The 22,627-nt window shown below is 37.1% G+C and overlaps 1 protein-coding gene across 8 annotated transcripts in view; it reads right to left on the minus strand.

Moving 5' to 3' along the window:
• The window catches only part of TUSC3 (tumor suppressor candidate 3), a 174,439-nt gene that overhangs the window by 76,130 nt on the left and 75,682 nt on the right, over window positions 1–22,627 (minus strand). For all 8 annotated transcript variants that reach the window (XR_009047754.1, XR_009047752.1, XR_009047753.1 and 5 more), the window contains exons 4-5: window positions 16,962–17,102; window positions 12,863–13,003 (exon numbers count right to left, since the gene is read on the minus strand). Coding sequence is in view for 5 of the 8 variants with exons in the window: in XM_057697255.1 (XP_057553238.1) it covers window positions 12,863–13,003; window positions 16,962–17,102 (282 nt within the window). In the remaining 3 variants the exon portion in view is untranslated. The remainder of the gene's footprint in view (window positions 1–12,862; window positions 13,004–16,961; window positions 17,103–22,627) is intronic.

The following is a 22,627-nucleotide window of genomic DNA, read 5'->3' on the forward strand; positions in this document are numbered from 1 at the left end:
TATTTTCTGAAAGTCAAGATTTTAGAAAACATTTGCACTTTAAACTTAGAAGGTACATTAGAACATTAGGCTCAGAGTGACACGGAGAATGATGCACCATCCAAAAAATTATTTAAAAATGTGAAATTGTTACGTGAGAAAAATATTGTATATCTAATTTACAGGAGTATCCTGTCAGTGATTTAGAGAATATATTAACGTTGATTATTCTGTAGATAGATTACAACATAGTAGTGTGAAAGACAGAGTATATTTTAAAATCCAGGAAAAGATATACCTAGTGAATAAACACACTTATAGTATAAGCAAATGACATTTTTTGTTTTTAATAGGCACTCAGTAATACTAGAGAGTTCTACCTTTTTTGGGACCTAACCCTCATAGTCACTAAATCAGAACTGAAACTGTATGTGTTTCTGGTTTTACTTTTACCTGTCTGCCTCTTCCTTCTCTGCCTTTTACTGCTCCACTTGATATTCCTATTTCCAAATATGGAGGAAAAAATGCATGATCAAGTCTGTATGTTAGAAGGACGGTGGTAGCCACAGCATGCAGAATAGACTGGAAAGAAGTATAACTTGAGACACAGAAATCAGTTTGGAGGCTGATGCATAAAAACCCTTGACAGACTATAGTGGCCAATTCCATGGTAGTGACAGGATTGAGAGATTTAGACAAACGGGAAATATTTAAGAGATGGAATCAACAGACTTTGGTGATTGAAGTGATAAACAAAAATAGTCAGAATTAACCTCTGGCTTTCCGATTTGAGCAACAGTGTATAGGTTGTGGTGCTACCCAGTGAGATGCAGAATAAGGCAGAAGTATGTGAGGGTGGACAGGAAGAAGATCACAAAGATTTGGAGTTCATTCTTCTTATTATCTTATAGTAGTCCTTGCTGGTTATTTATATATGATATGTGTCCTTCTCTGTTTGACTTACTTCACCTAGTAGGATAATCTCCACGTCCATCCTTGTTGCTGCAAATGGCATTATTTCATTCTTTTTTTATGGCTGAGTAATATTCCATTGTATATATGTACCACATCTTCTTTATCCACTCCTCTGTCAATGGACATTTAGGTTGCTTCCTTGTCTTGGTTATTGTAAATAGTGCTGCAATGAACACTGGGGTGCATGTATCCTTTCGAACCACGTTTTTCTCTGGATATATGCCCAGGAGTGGGATTGCTGGATCATATGGTAGCTCTATTTTTAGTTTTTTAAGGAACCTCCATACTGTTCTTCATAGTGGCTGCACCAATTTACCTTCCCACCAACAGTGCAGGAGGGCTCCTTTCTCTCCACACCCTCTCCAGCATTTATTGTTTATAGATTTTTTTCATGATGGCCATTCTGACCAGTGTGAGGTGATATCTCATTGTAGTTTTGATTTGCATTTCTCTCATAATTAGCGATGTTGAGCACCTTCTCATGTGCCTTTTGGCCATCTGTATGTCTTCTTTGGAGAAATGTCTATTTAGGTATTCTGCCCATTTTTTGCTTGGGTTGGTTGTTTTTTGGATATTGAACTGTATGAGCTGTTTGTAAATTCTGGAGATGAATCCCTTGTCAGTTGCATTGTTGGAGAATATTTTCTCCCATTCTGTGGGTTTTCTTTTCATTTTGTTTGTGGTTTCCCTTGCTGTGCAAAAGTTTTTGAGTTTTGCTGTGCAAAAACTTTTGCAAAAGTTTTAAATAAACATTTGTTTATTTTTGTTTTTATTTCCATTACTCTAGGAGGTGGATCCAAAAAGATATTGCTGCAATTTATGTCAAAGTGTTCTGCCTATGTTTTCTTCAAGAGTTTTGTAGTATCCAGTGTTACATTTAGGTCTTTAATCCATTTTCAGTTTATTTTTGTGTATGGTGTTAAAGAATGTTCTAGTTTTTTTTACACGTAGCTGTCCAGTTTTCCCAGCACCATTTAATGAAGAGACTGTCTTTTCTCTATTGTATAGTCTTCCCTCCTTTGTTGTAGATTAATTGACCATAGGTGTATGGGTTTATCTCTGGGCTTTCTATCCTGTTCCACAGATCTGTATTTCTGTTTCTGTGCCAGTACCACCATATTGTTTTGATGACTGTAGCTTTGTAGTATAGTCTGCAGCCAGGGAGCCTGATTCCTCCAGCTCTGGGTTTTTGTTTTTTCCCCTCAAGCTTGCTTGCGCTATTCGGGGTCTTATGTGTCTCCATACAAATTTTAAGATTTTTTTATCTAGTTCTGTGAAAAGCACCATTGGTAATTTGATAGGGATTGTGCTGAATCTGTAGACTGCCTTGGGGAGTTCATTTTTAAATGGTTGACTTAATACACTTTCAAAACATTCATTTCAAAACATCTTTGGAGTGAGACTTCTAAGAGACATTTATATATATATCTAGTGACAGGTGTAGGGGAAAAAACTACAGATTTGGGAACTGTCAGCACATAGTTGTTCACTGAAGACATGAGAATGGATGAAATTGATCAAGAAGAGTAGACAGAGTGAGAAGAAGCCTAGAATAGAACCCTGATGAATACCTGTTAATTCATAAACTCATAAACAGGAGCCTGCAAAGGAACCTGGGAAACAGAGGTGAGAAGAAAATGAAAGCAGGAGATATAGTATAACAGAAGTCAAGGATAGAATTTTGAAAAAGAAGAACGTGGTGGTCAAAAGTCATCAAATGTGTGGAAAGATCAAATATAAACAACCTGAAAAGACTTTATTTTTCCCTAACTATTCATTTGAGATACTAAAATACTTTAAAACCTGAAACAGTTAAAAGAAGTTAAAAAAGTAGTATCTATCCAAGGACCTTCAACACTCTTAAGATCCACCACTTTGCCCAGCAGTATATCATAGTAGTTAAGGATGGAGGCTCTTAAATTAGAACACTTGAGTTAGAGGCCTATCTTGAGCACCTGTGCTACCTTGAAGACATTCATCATTCTGGGCCTATAACATTAGGATTGTATTAGCATCAACCTTTTTAAGCTATGGAGGTTTTAGTAAGTTAGTCCATGTAGCATACTTATCACTATGCATGATACACAATGTAAACTCAAGAAATACTTATGATTATTCCAAAGCCCTCCACAACCCGGTCCCACCTTCCTAAATAGCACCATGTCCCACACTCCTTAACTGGTTCTCTATGCTTCACTCGGGTCACTCTTGTAGCTCGACCCCCTCCACCCATGAGGCATTGCCTTCATCTACATCATGCCACACGTTCCAGAACTCCTACCTAGCCAACCTCTCTATGCTCGGGGTCTACATACAGTTCTCTATGAAGCCCTTCCAGTTTAATTTACTCATTTGACAATTATTTACTGAGCATACCAAGTATTTACTAGACACTAGGAATATAGCAACTGAATAAAATATAGTCCCTGCCCTTAGGTGGAAATCCTAAATAAGTGACATATATCCTGAATCATAAAAAGTAAGTAGGTATTTCTCACTTATTCATTCAACATTTACATACTGAGAGCCTACTATATATTCAAAACCTGTTTCAGAAGCCAAGAATAAAATGAACAAAAATATTCTTGCGTTCTATAGGGAGAAAAGAGACAGTAAAAAATTACATAATTAAATTACATGATAGACAGTGATAAAAGTAAAGCAGGGAAGGTGGAAAGGAAGTCACGGGAGAAGGGGCTGCAATACTAATTAGTGGTCAGGTGGGGTCTCCAAGACAGTGGCATTTTCGGCATAGATCTGAAGATGTCTAAAAGCCATGTAAATACTTGGGGAAAGAGGGAAGAGTCAGTGAACCAGGCTCTACTGAAGGAGAATGTCTGGTATATTTTAGAAAGAGGATGGAAGGACAATTGATGAGGAGAGGAGAAATGGATAAGGTTGGTGAAATAGTGCAGGGCCAGATGCCAGAGCCTCCTGGGTTGAAATTTTGAAAATTAACCATATTGAGGGTAAAGGTGGAAGCTAGGATATAGTTAAAAGGCTACTGCAATAAGTAGATTAGAGCTTAAACAAAGGTGGTAGGTATGGGGAGAGATAGTTAGAATCTGGACATATTTTGAAGGAAGAGCCAACAGGATTTTCTGAAAGATGAGATGTGGTGTCTGGGAGGAAAGAGGTGGTGAAGGAAGACTGAGGTTTCTGACTTGAACAACCAAAAAAATAAAGCTGCTATTAAGTGAAAAGTCATTAGGCTTGGGGATAGAGATCGGGAGTCTGTTCTGTACCTGTTTATTTTGAGACACCCTGGAGCCTTCCAGGTAGAGAAGTAGTATGAGCATGTTGGATTTTTCAATCTGGAGTTTACAGGGAAGATCTGGCCCCAAGATAAAATTTAGGACTCAATAATAGTATTTAAAGCTTTAAAGCTAGACACCAATTAAGTAAATATGGAGAAGATGACCAAGGTCTGAACTCCCTGGTAACTCCAAAATAAGAGTTGTTGAAGATAGAAAATGAATGAGAAAAGACGATTAAGAAGTAGCAGTCAGAGAAGTAAGGAAAATCATGTGTGGCCTTGATGGGGGAAAATTTGAAGTTTATAACTTTCTGCTAGCTCTGTTTCTGTAAAGACTGCTTGCTGTGCCACGATAAGAACAAGATGACCTAGTTATCAACTGTAACCTTAAGATGTTCTGATAAGTATGGAATGTCCTGCTCCTGCTCATGCAAGTTTCTGTTTGGACCCCACCCCCAGCCCGTGTAACCCATAGCAACTCCCTTGCCCTGTAACTGCCCTACTCTATAGTAATTATGTAACCAATCAGTTTGTGCCAAACTCAGCTAGAGCCTTGTTTAAACCAACCAATCAGTCTGTGCCAATTACAGCTATATGACTTAACCTATAAAAGGAAAAGATTCCCCTGAAAGGGGGCCCCAGAATTTTGGAGCATTAGTTCGTCTGGGTCCTCCGGCTCAATAAACCTGAGTTCTCCAACCCTCTGAGTGTGGTGCTTGGTCTCTCCTGGGATCGGTTTTCTGCAACAGCCTCCTGGAAGACAAGTAAAGAAAGTGATTCTGGATGAAAAGCTCAGTTCTGTAGATCAGTAGTATGAAGACCCAGAACTAAAAACTGAATTTATTTCCCTGGAAAATATCTGCGCCCTTGACTAGAGCATTGTCAATGGAACAGTGAGGCAAAAGCCTTATGAGAAAGAGAAGGAAACAATATAGACAACTGTTTGGAGTTCTGCTGTAAGAGGGATCAGGTAACTAGAACAATTATCTGGAAGGGAAAATGGTGTTATGTCCCTTTAAGATGTTTACATTGCTAACAAGGATGATTCAGTAATAAAAGAAAAAATTAGGATGACAAAGAGGGGAGAATTGTTGGAGCACTGTCAGTGAATAGATAAGATGGGATAAGGTCTAGTACACACGTGGGGGTGTTAGATAAGAGCAGAAAAGCTCAAGTAGTGGAGCAGTACACAGACTCCAAGGGGCTGTGCACAGCATGCGGTGGTGGAAGGAGATCTGGGAACTTAAATGGGATACAAACAAACCTTCATTTTCACTGCCTTGTAAGTATATCATTTCCTTCAACTATGAACACAGTTGACGGATCACAATAGTTACAGCAGCACCAGTGATTTTCATTAATGAGGGAAATGCACATATTTTCATACTGTAACATTTTCATATTACAACAGTTACAGTGACTATCTCAAAATATTGTTTATACTCATAACTACTTCAAAACTTATTACATCCACACTAGGTTTGGTGATTTAATGCATTAATAGGAAACATATATAATATTACAAATTTTACTTACACATAAGAGAAAATGCTAAACTTTTTTTTTCAGATCTTTATTGGAGTATAATTGCTTTACGCTGCTGTGCCAGTTTCTGCTGTACAACACAGTGAATCAGCTGTATTTATACCTATATCCCTATATCCCCCTCAAATTTTAAAATGAGATGTTAAATAGCATAGCTATACTATCTATGGTTTGTTACAGAAGTTTTAAAAAGTTCATCTTAATACACGATTTAGTCAAGATTCCAAGAAATGGTTCAATTAAAAAAAAGCAGGCTTAAACATGGTATACTCTGCTCAGTCATTTCAAGTAGTGACAGATGTATTTACAGTATTTATAATTACAGACAGAACTGTGGCACTTCTCACAACATAACAAAATACTAAATAAACATAAACTTCTAAAATGCAAAATGGCCCAGATTTATAAAAACTCTTTCTCTAAGTATAAATGATATTTCCTTTTTTGGTTTTAACAACTGAACTGTCCATACTTCACTGCTCTCATTGGTCGGGACATTTAAATGTTTGTAATTAATTTAACCACAATTTCATTTTTGTACCTATTTACTAAAATATTCATGCAAAAAAAGGACATGATTCATAAGGGTACATACAGCTCAAATTTTCACATGAGCACACCCTTGTAATCAACACTGAGATCAGGAAGTGGAATACTGTTAGAAAAACAGGAGTCCACTGATGCCTCTTCCTAAGCATTACCCACATAACCCTCCGAAGGGATAAGGATATCTTCCTGAAAATGCTGCAGCACAGAGTACGTGCATACCAGGCTTTAGTGGACTAACCAAACATTTCTCAGAAGGTTCGACCAAGTTTACACTCCAACTAGCAGTGTTTCAGAGTTCTGAGATGGTCCATTCACATTCATACCAACAACTGGTATTATCTCTGCATTTGTGTGTGTGTGTGTGTGTGTGTGTGTTCATCTTGGCTATTCTGGTGGAGGTGTGGTAGCCCATACTGTAGTTTAATTTCACAACATCCAGGTGATTAACAAAGTTCAATACACTTTCATATGTTTACTGAAATTCGAACACTTTGGTCAAAGTACCTAGCAAGTCTTTGCTCCCCTTCAAAATTTGATTACCTGCCTTTTGCTTATTGTTTTGTAAAAGTTCTTTATATTTTTGGATACAAGTCTTCTGTTAAGTATACGCATGGCAAATAATCTTTACCAAACTGCAGCTTGCCTTCCTTTTCGTTTTCTTAATGGTGTCTCTTGGCAAACAGAAGTTCTTAATTCAATGCAGTTCAGTTTACCAGTTATTTCTTCTATTACGTGCTGTTTCAAGAAACCCTTGCCCATCCAGCAATCATTAAGATAAATATCTGTTTTCTTGTTAATGTTTACATTTCACACTGAGATTCACAATTCATCTTTTATTTTATTTGAGCTATAATTGACATACAACAGTATATTAGTTTCAGGTATACAACATAATGATTTGATATTTGTATATATTGGGAAATGATGACCACAATAAGTCTAGTTTAACATCTGTCATCATACATGTTACAGATTATCTTTCTTGTGATAAGAACATTTAAGATCTCCTCTTAACAACTTTGAAACATGCAGTACAGTACTAGTGACTATAACTGCCATGTTGTACATTACATCCCTAAGAGTTGTTTATTTTACAACTAAAGTTTGTACCTATTGACAGCCTTCAACCATTTCACCCACTGCCACCCCACACCCCCCACCTCTGGCAAACACCGATTTCTTCCCTGTATCTCTGGTTTTATTGGTTTTGGAGGGTTTTGCTTTTTTGCTTTAGATTCCACGTGTAAGTCTTTCTCTGTCTGACTTACTTCACTTAGTATAATAGTATAATGCCTTCAAGGTCCACCCATGTTGTCCCAAGTGGCAAGATTTAACTTTTTAATGGTTGAATAATATTCACTGTATATACCACAAACTCTTTATCCATTCATCCACTGATAGACACGTTTCCATATCTTGGCTACTGCAAATAATGCTGCCAATGAACATGGGAGTGCATATATCTTTTGAATTAGTGTTTTTGTTCTCTTCTGATAAATATCTAGAAGTGGAATTGCTAGATCATTATAGTGGTCCTATTTTTAATTTTTTAAGGAACCTCCATACACTTTTCTAATTTACATTCTCACCAACAGTGCATGAGGGTTCCCTTTTCTCCACATCCTCTCCAACATTTCTTATTTCTTGACTTTTTAATAATAGCTATTCTACAAGTGTGAAGTGATATCTCATAGTGGTTATTTGCATTTCTCTGATGATTAATAATATTGAGCATCTTTTGACATGTACCTGTGCCATCTGTATCTCTCTTTAGAAAAATGTCTATTCAGATCCTCTGCCTATTTTTTAACTGAATTGTTTGTTCTTGCTGTTGAGTTGGGTGAGTGCTTTATATATTCTGGATATTAACCCCTTATCAGATACATGATTCGCAAATATTTTCTCCCATTCAGGTTGCCTTTTCATTTTGTCAATGGTTTCCTCTGCTGTGCAGAAGCTTTTTAGTTTGATGTAGTCACACTTGTTTATTTTTGCTTTCTTTGTGCTGGTTTTTGATGTCAAATACAGAAAATTATCACCAAGAACAAGGTCAAAGAGCTTACCACCTATGTTTTCTTCTGGAAGTTTTATGATTTCAGGTCTTACATTCACATCTCTCATCCATTTTGAGTTAATTTTTGTGTATGCGCTAAGGTAAGGGTCCAGTTTTATTCCTTTGTATGTGGCTGTTCAGTTTTCCCAAAACAATTTATTGCAGAGACTGTCCTTCCCCAGTATATTCTTGGCTCTTTTGTCATAAATTAATTGAACACATATGTGTGTGTTTATTTTGGGGCTCTGTATTCTGTTCCATTGATCTATATGTCCATTCTTATTCGAATAACATATTTTGATTACTAGAGCTTTGTAATGAAGTTTGAAATCAGGGAGCAAGATCCCTGCAACTTTGTTTTTAAGATTGCTTTGGCTATATTCAGGTTCTTTTGTGGATCCATACAAAGTTTAGGATTTCTTCTATTTCTGTGAAAAATGCCACTGGAATTCTAATAGGGGTTGCACTGAGTTTGTACACTGCTTTGGGTTGTATAATATTTGGTAGTTAATATGGTAACAATACTAATTCTTCCAATCCATGAACATGGTATAACTTTCCATTTATCTGTGTCATCTTCAATTTCTTAATAGTTTTCTGTATACAGGTGTTTCAATTCCTTGGTTAAATGTATTCCTAAGTATTTTATTCTTATGAATTGCAAATGGAATTGGTTTTTTAATTTCTCTGATAGTTTGATACTAGTATATAGAAATGCCACAGAGTTCTGCATGTTGATTTTTTTTATCCTCCAACTTTACTGAATTCATTTATTAGTTCTAGCAGTTTTGGGTGGAGTCTTTAGGGTTTTCTATGTGCAGTATTATGTTATCTGAAAATAGTGACAGTTTTCTGGTTTGGATGTCCTTTATTTCTTGCTTAATTACTCTGACTAGGACTTCAAATATGTCAAATAAAAGTGGTGAGAGTGTGGACATCCTTGCTTTCTCCCTGATCTTAGAGGAAAAGCTTTCAGCTTTTCACTACTGAGTACCATGTCAGCTGTGGGTATGTCATGTAGTGCCTTTATTATGTTGAGGTATGTTCCCCCATTAAAAAATTTTATGATAAAGGGAGTATAGAAGGTCAGTGGTCACTCCATGTACTGGATCTTCACAGTGAGGTTTATTTGTGACTTTATAATAAACAAAAAACTGAGGCAACCACATTCAAATGCAAAAAAAAAAAACAAAAAAAAAACAAAAGCAAAAAAACAAGGCAGGTCCATCCATCTATGAGTAATTTTAAAATGTTCTTTGAATTTATTGAAGCCATTACCTATCCTCATTAAAGAAAATTAAGTGCTAGATTTATTAAGAAAAGCATACCCTAAAAAGATATTCATTTCATTATATTGTTTCCATACTCCTGACACAAAAATATACATTTAGCTATATACAGAAATTACCTATTTCTAAACAGACATACCTATCTTCAAATGGCCAAATGATTCAATTGCCTGATGGGTAAAACTGTTTGTTAAAAGTTACTTCACTGGAAAAAAAAATATTACCAGCAATTATTTGCGTCTCACTTATAAAAAGAACAAAATCTCATGCCACAGAGATCGTACCCTGAAGTAACCTACTGGTGTCGTTCAATACTTTACTCAACCCTTCCACTCTAAACTTCCCATGAAGCAGATACTGCGTGTGTTCATTTTCCATCACCCTCCATCTTTAGGGGGTGTTTGGAAAGCAGAATGAAACCGAACCAGAACCAATGTATATTCAGCTCCGTAAAGAATCATCAGTACCTACTAAATAGCAGTTAATAAGCATTTTTACCCTCAGGAAACATGAGACCAGGAAGAACTTATGACTATTCCTTTACCTACTTTTTTTTAAACTCAAAACCAGGAAGCTCTAATATCTATGTATGACATTTGCATATGTTACTTTCTCTATGCCCGGAAATTGAAAGCTCTGTCTCTCTCCTACACCCTAAAGCACTATAAATAGCTTCCTCTCCCTAGTATACACTTCATTCTTAATCCCGTGAGTCATAAATAACAATATGAATATGATAATGAAAAAGAAAAAAATCACCCCAGCCATGGAATACAGCCTACCCAGAACTAAGGACTCATGACACTAAGTAATCCCAGAAGTACTGCGGCACAGGTTCAATGGTAAGACACAACTGCAAATTGTAGGTAGACTTGTTCTTTATTAAGAAGTGAGCATCTGCATAAAAATTCTTTTCCGAATTGTTTTTCTTGTTATTTTTCTCTTGCATATAAATTTTTCCATTACAGACGTGGTCTGCTGTTGTATAGTTCATTACTGTTTTTATTATAGGAGCTTTCATTTTACTGTGCAGTCCAAGGCTTTCATCAGAGTTTCTACAAATCAGATGACAACACTTTGCCGAAAATTATTTTAAAATATATTCTCATTTCCAAAGGAAAATGGGATCTTGGGTGTTTGAAATAGAGAAGTATTTAAGAATCTGAATAAATGGTTCAGCATTTTGGATACTTCTTAACTTTGTAAGGACATCCTAAGAACAGGATTTAAAAAGACTGGAATTGAACAAATCAGTTTTTTACTTAAAAATAGTTTTAAATAGTTTTTCTTTATAAACAAAGAATCAAGTTTGGTGGTGGTAATGGTGACTAACAGAAAATGGTAAAGGAGATTCAAAGTATTTATCTCATTTTATACTCAGAGCAGTTTTCAAACATGTCTGTTCTCTGCAGCCTGTTACTGACTTCTGAAAGGCTGCCATTGGGGAGCAGAGGTACCTGCCAAGACTGCCTCCTCAAGTATGTGTGTGTGAATGTTAGAATATCCTCTGTTATGCCAAGCTCATTAGCTTTCAAGGATTCAAAGAAGGAAGAAACATCTGCATGATGTAGCAGAGGTGCAGGAAAACTGCTCACTGAAGTACTAACATTTATGCACCACATAACTGTTCTGAGGCATTTATTTACAGTCCTAAGAGCTCACTGCATGCACTGCGTTCAACATCGAGCATATGAGACGTGCCCAGATTTCGAGACCCCAGCACTGTGAAAAGAATACAGAGCCTGAAGTCAGACACACACAGAATCAAATCTCAGTTAATCATTTTCTTGCTGTGTGAGCTTCTGCAAATTGAGTTTACTGAATCCTAATTTCCTTGTTTGTAAAATGAGCATGATACAAATTCCTTTTCATAGTTATGGTAAGGAATCAGCATATAAAACATCCCCCAAAGAAGGAAGAGATGCAGTGAACAGTAATGCCTCTTGTTACTAACTTACAGCAATAATCCTGGGGCTCTTCTCAACTTAATGACTACGGTGACTGAGCTCACCCACCGTACCCAGTTAAAAGAGATGAATTAATTCTACTCTCATGTAACTCAATTATCAAAAAGTGAGAAAATATTAAGAAACCTTCCTTGAAATTTCTTATCTTCCTTACTCTGAAAAATCCAAACTTCAAATTCATATTTCTCTGTCTACCACAAAGCCGTAGAGGTTCTGGATGAATTTCTAGACTCTAGCTATTATTGCAGATGATGGGTGCTTTACAGTGACTTGCTTGGGCTGCTCATTAGTCTCTCCCGTCACATCCAACTCAGTCATAAACACCACTAATTCTGGGTTGAAAAGAAAAATGGAAGGATGAAGGGCTACTGCAAGAAGGCAAAAGGAACAAACTGACACTTAGCTGTAAAAATATACATTTGGATACATATATTAGTTTCAGTTTTAATATTCTGTTTATAAATATTTTGTATATCTTTTGTTACTTTTAAGAGATTTTATTGTCAATTATCTATCTAAATTGTTTAAAAATCCTAATGATTTTTGGAGACTGACCTTGAATTCAAAACAATGTTCAAGTCTGGTATTAATTGCTTTATTGGTTCTCCATAAATTGTGATGAAATTTCCATGTGGACAATCATATCAGAGGCAAATCATATCTTAAGTAAATAATAATGTCTCTTTCTTTACACTTTTTTATCTCCTGTATTTCTTTTTCTGTTCTTATGCTTCGACTAAGACCACCAGGAAATGATGAAAAGCAGGTGACTGTAGGCATCATTTTAAATTATCACTACTAAGATAGTTGCTAGAGATTTTAAGATAGCCTTAATTAATTAAGAAAGTCTTAATTCATCATAAAGTAGCTAAATTTGGTTGGTAACACAGATTCAAAAACCTTTTTTGCTTCTATGTTCACAAGCAGATCTGCTATGTGCCGTGGCACACCTTGAAGGTGGTAAAGGTAACATTTAGTATATTTCTAAATGTATTCAACATACATTTATTTAGCACTTGGAATATGCCAAGTACACATGGAAAGACATTACATTTTAATAGTGAAAAGTAGAAGGAAGATAGCACAGTCTAGACTAACAGTGAACTTAAATTATATCACCCCAAGTCTTAAAAAGTTAATTCTTCTCATCTAGACTTGATTTCCATTATAGTAATAATCTGGCTCATTTTGTCAATACTATACAACTTCTACCATTACACGAAGAACTAGGGTAAATGTGTTAACATACCAGAGATACCATGGCCCAACCAGTCTTGTTATAGATGAACTCCAAGTTGTTCCTTCTTAGATAGAGCAAACCACCAACAAGTGACACCAACAAGGCCAAAGCAATGGTGCCAGAGTAGTTGGGGGGCCTGAAGACGCGAATCTGTAAGAATACAATGAAAATTTTTCAGGTTAAAGAAAAATATTAATCTTTTTCTCTGGATAATATTCTAGTCTTTCCAGTCTTTAACACAAAAAATTCAGAGAGCTGCCATCTTACTTTTCATACCTGGCACTAACGTTCCTTTCGCTTTGAGTCAAAAATACATGCCTTAAAATATCATGGCTGGGGGCTTCCTAGGTGGCGCAGTGGTTAAGAATCCGCCTGCCAATGCAGAGGACACGGGTTCGATCCCTGCTCCAGGAAGACCCCACATGCCGTGGAGCAACTAAGCCCGTGTGCCAAAAAATAAATAAATAAATAAAATAAAGTTAAAAAAATCATGGCTATGTAACACGACTTGCTCTTCAGATGCTTTTAGGGGAATACAGTTAAATCTATGCAAACCCTACTTACATTCAACTCAGAGCTGTTCTGGTTCACCCATGGAACATGGGATCATATGGTAAAAAGTAGAGGTGAGATAGGGGTATAATACTTGCTTTATTTCAAACTGGAACTTTTTAGAAGGTTTTTTAAAACAGCTTTATTGCGCTATAATCCATATACCATATAGTCCACCCTTTGAAAGAGTACAATCCAATGTATTTTTGGGTTTTTTTTTTAGCATATTCACAGATATGTGCAACCAACCCCACAGTCTGTATCAGAACCTTGAATCACTTCAAAAGGAAATCTCATACCCTTAAGCATTCACTCCCTTATTCCTCTCACCCTCCAGCCTTAAGCAACCACTAATAAATCTACTTTCTGTCACTATACATTTCTCCATTCTGGAATTTCATATAATATGTAGTCTTTTGTAACTGGCTTCTTTCACTTTGCATAATCTTTTCAAGGCACATCTTTGTTGTAAAATGTGCCACTGCTTCATTCCTTTTTATGGCTGAATATTCCATTGTATGGATATCACATTTTGTTTATCCATTAATCAGTTAATCAGTTGATGGGTATTTGGGTTGTTTCCACCTTATGGCTATTATGAATAATGCTGCTATAAACATTCTTGTACAAGTTCTTGTGTAGGTGTATGTTTTCATTACTGTCAGGTATATACCTCGCAGTGGGATTGCTGGGTCACATAGAAATTCTTATGTTTAATGGTTTGAGGAATTGTCAAACTGTTTACCAAAGTGGCTGCACTAGTGTGCAGGTCCACCAGTGGTATCTATGTATCTATGAGGGGTCCTGTTTCTCCACTTATTTGCCAATGTTTATTGTCTCACTTCTAGCCATTCTAGTGGGTGTGAAGTTGTATCTCACTGTGGGGTTGGGTTTGCATTTTCCTGATAACTAATGATGTTGAGCATCTTTCTTGTACACTTTCCTTGAAGAAATGCCTATTCAGATCCTTTGCCCACTTTTCAACTGGGCGGTCTTTTTATCAATTTTAAGAGTCCTATATATATACTAGATATAAATCCCTTATGAGAAAAATGATTTGCAGACACTTCTCCCATTCTTGGCTTGTCTTTTCAGCTTCTTGACAGTGCCTATTAAAGCATAGAGACTCCTTTTTTTTAAGTAGTTGTAATTGGCAGTCATAAACATGATTTCACAGAATGTACCAATCTTGGTTCCAATAACCTTCCCCACCAGAGGAAATCAAGGCTGCTAGGAGAGATGGCTAATCAAGCACAGGGTAGGATTGATATGTAGACAGAAGATGATCCTGAAATATATTATGTGAGAAAGTAAGAAAGTATTTAAAAGAAAATGATGGAGACATGTTACAAGGACAGAGAAGCCAGAATGAAGAGATTCCCACTGGTCAAATCTAGAACAATTTTGGCACCAAAATATTTAATAACTTACAAACCACTGGAGGAAAAAAAAAAAGCCATTCATGAGTCTGTACCAATGAATGAGTAACTGATAAAGAGGGGATGACTCTTGCTTCCAGTAGAATGCTAAAAGCCAACTAGAAAATGGACAAAGTGCTAGAACTGGAACATCATCATTCTGCAACCACAGTGATAAACTCTGGATTAGGCAAGGGTCATCAATGATTAAATACTGACAAAAGTTTAATGATGAGTAGGATATTTACATGCTCTTAAGGTGTCTCCACCTAGATAGCTTACTAATTAGAAAGGAGAGGGGGTAAAAAGAACAGTAATTATATAAAAAACACCTTGACAAGATGTTCAAAATTAACATCACCAATGAGGGACAGAAGGCATCATGGGCTATATTTGTAATCAGAACAAAACATGACCTCTGTGGTATTGTGGTCAAGAATGCATTAGCAGAATCCAGTCATGAAAAAACACCAGGCAAATCAAATGAGGATCACTCAATTTAAGAAGTGGGAGAGGATTATATTATTCAAAATGTTAATGTTCCAGGTTAAACAAGGCTAAAGGACAAGTAACTGTAAAACCTAACTCTAGGCAGGATCTTGTACTGGAGGTGAGGAACTATTATTAAAGGATAGTATTAGGTCAACTGACAAAACTAGACTATGTACCATAGCTCAAACAGAAATATCAATGTAAATCTGTGAAGGTGATAACCATACCATCCTTATGGTTGGAAACGCAATTCACCTTAAAATGATTCAGAAAAAAATTGCATGTGGGTGTGTAAGTATGTGTGCCGAGACGGGGTGGGGGAGAGGTAAGAGAATGAAAATGGCAAAGCAAAAGTGAACACTGTGTGAATCCTGATAAAGGGTACACGCTGAAACTATGCTATTTTCATTTGTTGAAATTATTTCCAAATATATATATTTTTACAAATGTGGATCTATCAACTAACAATGTATAAGTTAGGATAAATAGGTTAGAATCATTTCTGATTAAAATTTAGTATTTCTTATAAAGAATAAATAGTACTTTTCAATATTACCTATAATATTTTGTACCAAATAAATGATACACTGTAGAGCTGAATATCTGCCAAAACATTTCCAAAAAATGATGAGTTAGGAAAGTCACCAAAATATCATTAATACGTATCTTATTTTATTTACAATGATGGTATTATGAGACATCTTTCTCAACTGAGAATAAATGTGTATGGCAAAAATTAATGCTTCTGTATTACTTCTAAGGTAAATGTCATTTTAAAATAGCTGGTTATAATTGTTCATTATAGAACATTCTGGTGACATTAACAGACAAAATAGCCATAGCCCTCCACACTGACATGAACTATCAACATTTTGCTTCATTTACTTGCTGAATAAACTGTCTACATATCTACATTCATATTCATGCTTTTCTAAATCATACTATAAATACTGTTTTTTTTAACCTACCTTTCCACTGGTTATACTCTGAGCTTCTTTCTACGTCAAATATTCTTGCAAACTAGTTTGTACAGACTGTGGCACATCTAATTTATCTCTTATTTTTATACACGATTTCTTTACGATTTTTTCCATTAAAGTGAATGTTTTAAATTTTTTTCTATGGTTAAGAATTTAAATCATTCTTGATTATATCCTTAAGTTAAATTCCACAAAACAAAGACATGACACATACCATTAGAATAGTTATACCAATTTATAGTCCCGAGCACAGTATATGCCAGTGGCATTTTCTCACATGGCTCATGAAAAGTGGGTATTATCCCCTTTTTACTTGCTCAAAGGATAGATAAAAATTATACATCTGGCTTTTTAATTAGAATGTCCTTGATTACTAAGACTACTGAGCAATAGCCAATGTATTTTTTAGTCTCTGAAATTACTCTGTGCCTAACTTATGTATTCTTTAGTGTTTCACTGATGTTTTAAGAACCTTTATTCTAAAATCCATTTAAATTCACCTAACTCAAAGTTTAGCTTACAGTTATCAGATGCAGTTTTCTCAAAGCAAGGAGAAATGTTCCATAGAGAAATTGGGGGAAAAAAAATCCCGTGGCCTTATTACAATGTTTTACCAAACCGAGCTAATAAGTCTGTTATTATAACTGGTAGGGAATAAGAACATACGTGAACATCGGTCCTATCAGCAATCCACTTTGCTAGTTGTTCAGCTGCAAATCCAATTCTTTGAAGGTCAAAAGTATCGGCTCTCTTGGGCCTGCCTTTCGGAGGAAAATGCATGAATGTAGGAGCAGAGTTCATGTTGAGCTGTAAAAGAGGACATAAAAATACTAAACACAACATCCCAGCAATCTTTACATATCCTTAATCTAACATTTTTTTTTTTTTCTGCCTGAATTTTGGAAAGATAGCATTTATTAAGAAAATCCAGGTGGCTTTCCACAGCTTAACTACTGTTTTTATTTATCTTAATATACTGTTGAATAGAAAAGAACTTATGAATTAGGCCCAGTTTGCTGAACCTTCGCATTTAACACACATCATTCATATTCTCAGCTGCATCATCTATTTCATTGGCCATTTGCTTCTTTATTTTCTATAATTCTACAACTAAATAAAATGATTCAAAGTGCAAAACAGAAATATTGTAATTTGGTGGTACATGGACACTCTTCACTTCTTAAGCAATTATTAAAGAAAAAGGACTGGCATTTGATGAAAGATAAATATATGATGTTATTAATTTCAAGTATATTGACTTCTCTGTTAAAACTTTAAAGGCTCTTTTTCTGTTCGACTCTAGTCTCTCAACTGTCTCGAAATAGTTATATTTCATAACTATTTTCTAAAGGCAAGCGCCAATTGAAAAGTATACTGAATAGAACACTAGTATAAACAACATAATATCTAAAAACAAATACGAGGTTAATTTGTATTGAGGAATAAATTGCAAAACATATATACAGATTAAATTCTCGCTGCCCAAGAATTATGAAAAATGTTTCAAATGAAAGGCAAAGAGATTTTTGGCCCTGACTTCCAATACATTCAGCATTCCCCAATAATGAGAATAAACAGCAAATTCAAGTAACAACAAACATGCAATCATGGTTGCTGCCATCAAGGTAAAGATACAGCCGTACCAGCTGTGGGCTTGCCTGTTATGGACATACAGCAATTTTTATTAAATTGAACAAAACACAGACACCAATTCCTTTCTTCCCTGTACCTTCTCCCACTCCACACTTTGGATGCGTAAGAGATAGCTACAGCCAATATGTAAATGTAAGATTCAAGGAAGAGGGATTCCCTGCATTAGAACAATCAGAAAGTCCATGCTAAGACTTCACATCCTAGAATTTTAGAGTGAAAAAAATATAATTCAAAGCTTTCATCTTAATTAAAACGTACAAATTCCCCAAGGCTACACAAAGCAGGGTACAACACACACCTGATTGCTAGTGCAGAGCTCCTTCTAACACATCATTAACTTGTTGGCCTGCTGTCAGGCACTTAGCCTCAGCCGTCACGTGGGAATCATATATAATTTATTTACTTTCCGAACAAGTCCCCAACAAGCCAGGGACTGTCAAATTTCTGCACTTGTTCTTAACATCATATTCAGACACCACAGAGACAGGGCTGACAGTACTTTAAAACATTAGTGTAGAGCGAGTCCGTCAACAAGATGTGATTCAGTGGTTAGCAAGAAAGAAAATATAAGCATTAAGAATCTTTTAGTAGTTCTCAAGTAAAACAAAACATACACTTAGCTATTTTTGTAGATTATAATTTCCCATACAAATCATTAGCAGATACAACTTTTATGCATTTCTGCATTTTAAAATGAAAACTCTTATTGCTAAGCCAAGGGCTAGGTTTTGGAAAAGACAAAGCAGGTCTATATTAGGAATGCTGCTCTTGTATCTTGTATCTGTGCCAAAGTTAAAAAAATGTTTAAAATGTTTAAAGCATATAAAAAGAACTCAACAAATATATCTAACAGTATATCTATATGTTTATATACTGGCAGTCTATAGAGTCAGTACCTAGCACAAAGGACGGATTACTTTCTCCCACAATTTTGTTTTCTTTAATCTGAATTAGCTGCAAACATTTTAGAGAAAGAAATTTCATATAAAAAGTCATTATTTGGAATAGGATTAAGATGGCGGAGTAGGAGGAAGGAGTAGGAGACATGCACTCACTCCCTCTTGCAAGCACACCAGAATTACAACTAACTAATGAACAATCATTGACAGAAAGACACTAGAACTCACCAAAAAAGACACCCCACATCCAGAGACAAAGGAGAAGCTGCAATGAGATGGTAGGAGGGGCACAATCACGTTAAAATCAAATCCCATAAATGCTGGGTGGGTGACTCACAAACTGGAGAACAGTTACACTGCAGAAGTCAACGTGCAAAAGTGAGGGTTCTGAGCCCCACATCAGGCTTCCCAACCTGGGAGTCCAGCAACAGGAGGAGGAATCCCCAGAGAATCAGACTCTGAAAGCCAGTGGGATTTGATTGCAGGACCTCCACAGGACTGGGGGAAGCAGAGACTCCACTCTTGGAGGGCACACAAAAAAATGTGCTCACCAGGACCCAGGGGGAAGGAGCAGTGACCCCATAGGAGACTGAACCAGACCTACCTGCTGGTGTTGGAGGGTTGCCTGCAGAGGTGGGGGGCAGCTGTGGCTCACCGAGGAGGCAGGGGCACTGGCAGCAGGGGTTTTGGGAAGTGCTTATTGGTGTGAGCCCTCCCAGAGTCTGCCATTAGCCCCACCAAAGAGCCTGCGGGCTCCCGCACTAAGTGGCCTCAGGCCAAACAACCAACAAGGTGTGAACACAGCCCCACCCATTAGCAGACAAGCAGATTAAAGTTTTACTGAGTTCCGCCCACCACACTGGATTAAAGCCTTACTGAGCTCCGCCCACCCAGCCCTACCCACCATCAGTCCCTCCCATTAGGAAGCACACAGGAGGCTCCTAGATAGCTTCCTCCACAAGAGGGCAGACAGCAGAATCAAGCAGTATCAGCAGTATTTCGTCTTGTGGAACTGAAAACCACAGCCACAGAAAGATAGAGAAAATGAAAAAGCAGAGGACTTTATACCAGATGAAGGGACAGGATAAAGCCCCAGAAAAACAACTAAATGAAGAGGAGATAGGCACCCTTACAGAAAAAGAATTCAGAATAATGATAGTGAAGATGATCCAGGACTGAAAAAAGACTGGATGCAAAGATCAAAAAGTTTACCAAAGACCTAGAAGAATTAAAGAGCAAACGAACAGAGATATGCAACACGATAACGGAAATGAAAAATACACTAGAAGGAACCAATAGCAGATTAACTGAGGCAGAAGGGTGAATAAATGACCTGGAAGACAGAATGGTGATCATCACTGATGCAAAAAAGAATAAAGAAAAAAGAATGAAAAGAACTGAAGACAGTCTAAGATACCTCTGGGACAATGTTAAACGCATCAACATTCGCATTATAGGGGTTCCAGAAGGAGACAAGAGAGAAAAAGGACCTGAGAAAATATTGGAAGAGATTCTAGTTGAAAACTTCCCTAACATGGGAAAGGAAATAGCTACCCAAGTGCAGGAAGTGCAGAGAGTCCCAGGCAGGATAAATCCAAGGAGAAACACGCCAAGACATATAGTAGTTAAATCGACAAAAATTAAAGACAGAGAAATGTTATTAAAAGCAACAAGGGAAAAACAACAAATAACATACAAGAGAATTCCCATAAGGTTAACAGCTGATTTCTCAGCAGAAACTCTGCAAGCCAGAAGGGAGTGGCATGATATATTTCAAGTGATGAAAGGGAAGAACCTACAACCAAGAATACTCTACCCAGCAAGGATCTCATTCAGATTTGATGGAGAAATCAAAAGCTTTACAGACAAGCAACAGCTAAGAGATTTCAGCACCACCAAACCAGCCCTACAACAAACGCTAAAGGAACTTCTCTAAGTGGGAAACATAAGAGAAGAAAAGGACCTACAAAAACAACAACAAAACAATTAAGAAAATGGTAATAGGAACATACATAGCAATAATTACCTTGAATGTAAATGGACTAAATGCACCAACCAGAAGACACAGACTGGCTGAATGGATACAAAAACAAGACCCATATATATGCTGTCGACAAGTGTGGGAAGACATTCTGGAACCTTTTTGAAACACTGAAAATGTTGAAGTATGTGGGCCGAGCGATGGGATTCAGAATGTCCTGCTTGAGCAGTGGAGGAGCTGAGGGTGCGGGGCGTGGAGACTAATATCACCCTGTTTGGTCCTGAGGGATGGCTGGTTAGCCAAAGACGGGTAAGATTCCTCAGAGGAGGAACAACCTAAGACAGGCACAGCCGCAGAGGGGCCAACAGGGGTGGTGCATAGAGCCTTCCTTATATCATCGTGTTGGGCCCTGGAGGATGACTGGTTAGCCAGAGACGGGTAAGATTCCTCAAGGGAGGAACAACCTAAGACAGGCACAGTCGCAGAGGGGCCAACACGGGTGGGGCACAGACCCTTAATCCTTTTGAGAGAGGTCTCCTGCCCCCAGGGCTGTTTTGCTCTCCACCCCCAGCTCAAATCCACACCTGCTCAACTCAGACCCAGGAAGTAAACAAAGATAATTGCCTCAGTCATGTGAGGCCTTTGATTGTTTATGAGTGTAACCTGAGAATGTTAGCCCATGAACTCAATAAAAGCAACCTGGGATGAGTCAGCAGGGCTCTTGATCCGAGAGGTCTTGAGCCCCCCGGTCCCACTTTTCTCTTCAGTCTGTGTCTGTGTCTTCTTCAAGCTTGCGGCACCCGTCACTCACCTCGAGTCGCCGAGCTGGTCTCGGCAGACAAGAGACCCACTTCAGACCTAGGCACACATACAGACTGAAAATGAGGGGATGGAAAAAGATATTCCATGCAAATGGAAATCAAAAGAAAGCTGGAGTAGCAATACTCATATCAGATAAAATAGACTTTAAAATAAAAAATGTTACAAGAGACAAGAAAGGACATTACATAAAGATCAAGGGATCCATCCAAGAAGAGGAGATAACAATAATAAATATATATGCACCCAATATAGGAGCACCTCAATACATAAGGCAAATGCTAACAACTATGAAAGAGGAAATGCAAGGCAGAAATAGAGACACAGATGTAGAGAACAAACACATGGACACCAAGCGGGGAAAGTGGGAGGGTTGGGCAGGAATGAATTGGGAGATTGGGATACCAAATTGTACACTCTAAATATATGCTGTTTATTGTCTGTTAACTGTATCTCAATAAAAGTTCTTAAAAAAAATAAAAATAAAAATAAAAAGTCATTATTTGGATCTCTACTTGAAAAACAGATCTAGCTCCACTGGCCTGCAATTCTCCACCAGAGAGGGAGCTGAGCTGCACCTCTCTCCCTGGGTCAGGCTGGTCCTGTCCAGTCCGCTGTAGCCCCAACCACGCCAGTGAAACCAACGGTCAGCTGCACAGCGCGCTGCTGATTTTATTCCTTACAGTAGTTAGGAAAAAAGTGAAATTTAAGTGTTTCCATTAAATACTTAAAAAGAAAAAAACCAAGAAAGATTTTAATAAAAATAGGAGGGCATATTTAATTCTTCCAGTGAAGAACTAATGTTTTTAATATACTAAGTATGTACATAAACAAAGATCCCATAATGAAACTAAACTCATGCAACTGGCTTTCTTCATTTAGCTTCCAGGCCTGGCCCAGATAGATGCTCGGTTTGACGCCTCTGCTCTAGTAATTGGATTGGACCTGGGTGACTCTTTCCTAAGACGGCAGAGAGGATT

The sequence above is a fragment of the Hippopotamus amphibius genome, chromosome 10 (genome assembly GCF_030028045.1).
Source record: "Hippopotamus amphibius kiboko isolate mHipAmp2 chromosome 10, mHipAmp2.hap2, whole genome shotgun sequence".
In the NCBI taxonomy this organism is placed as follows: domain Eukaryota; kingdom Metazoa; phylum Chordata; class Mammalia; order Artiodactyla; family Hippopotamidae; genus Hippopotamus; species Hippopotamus amphibius.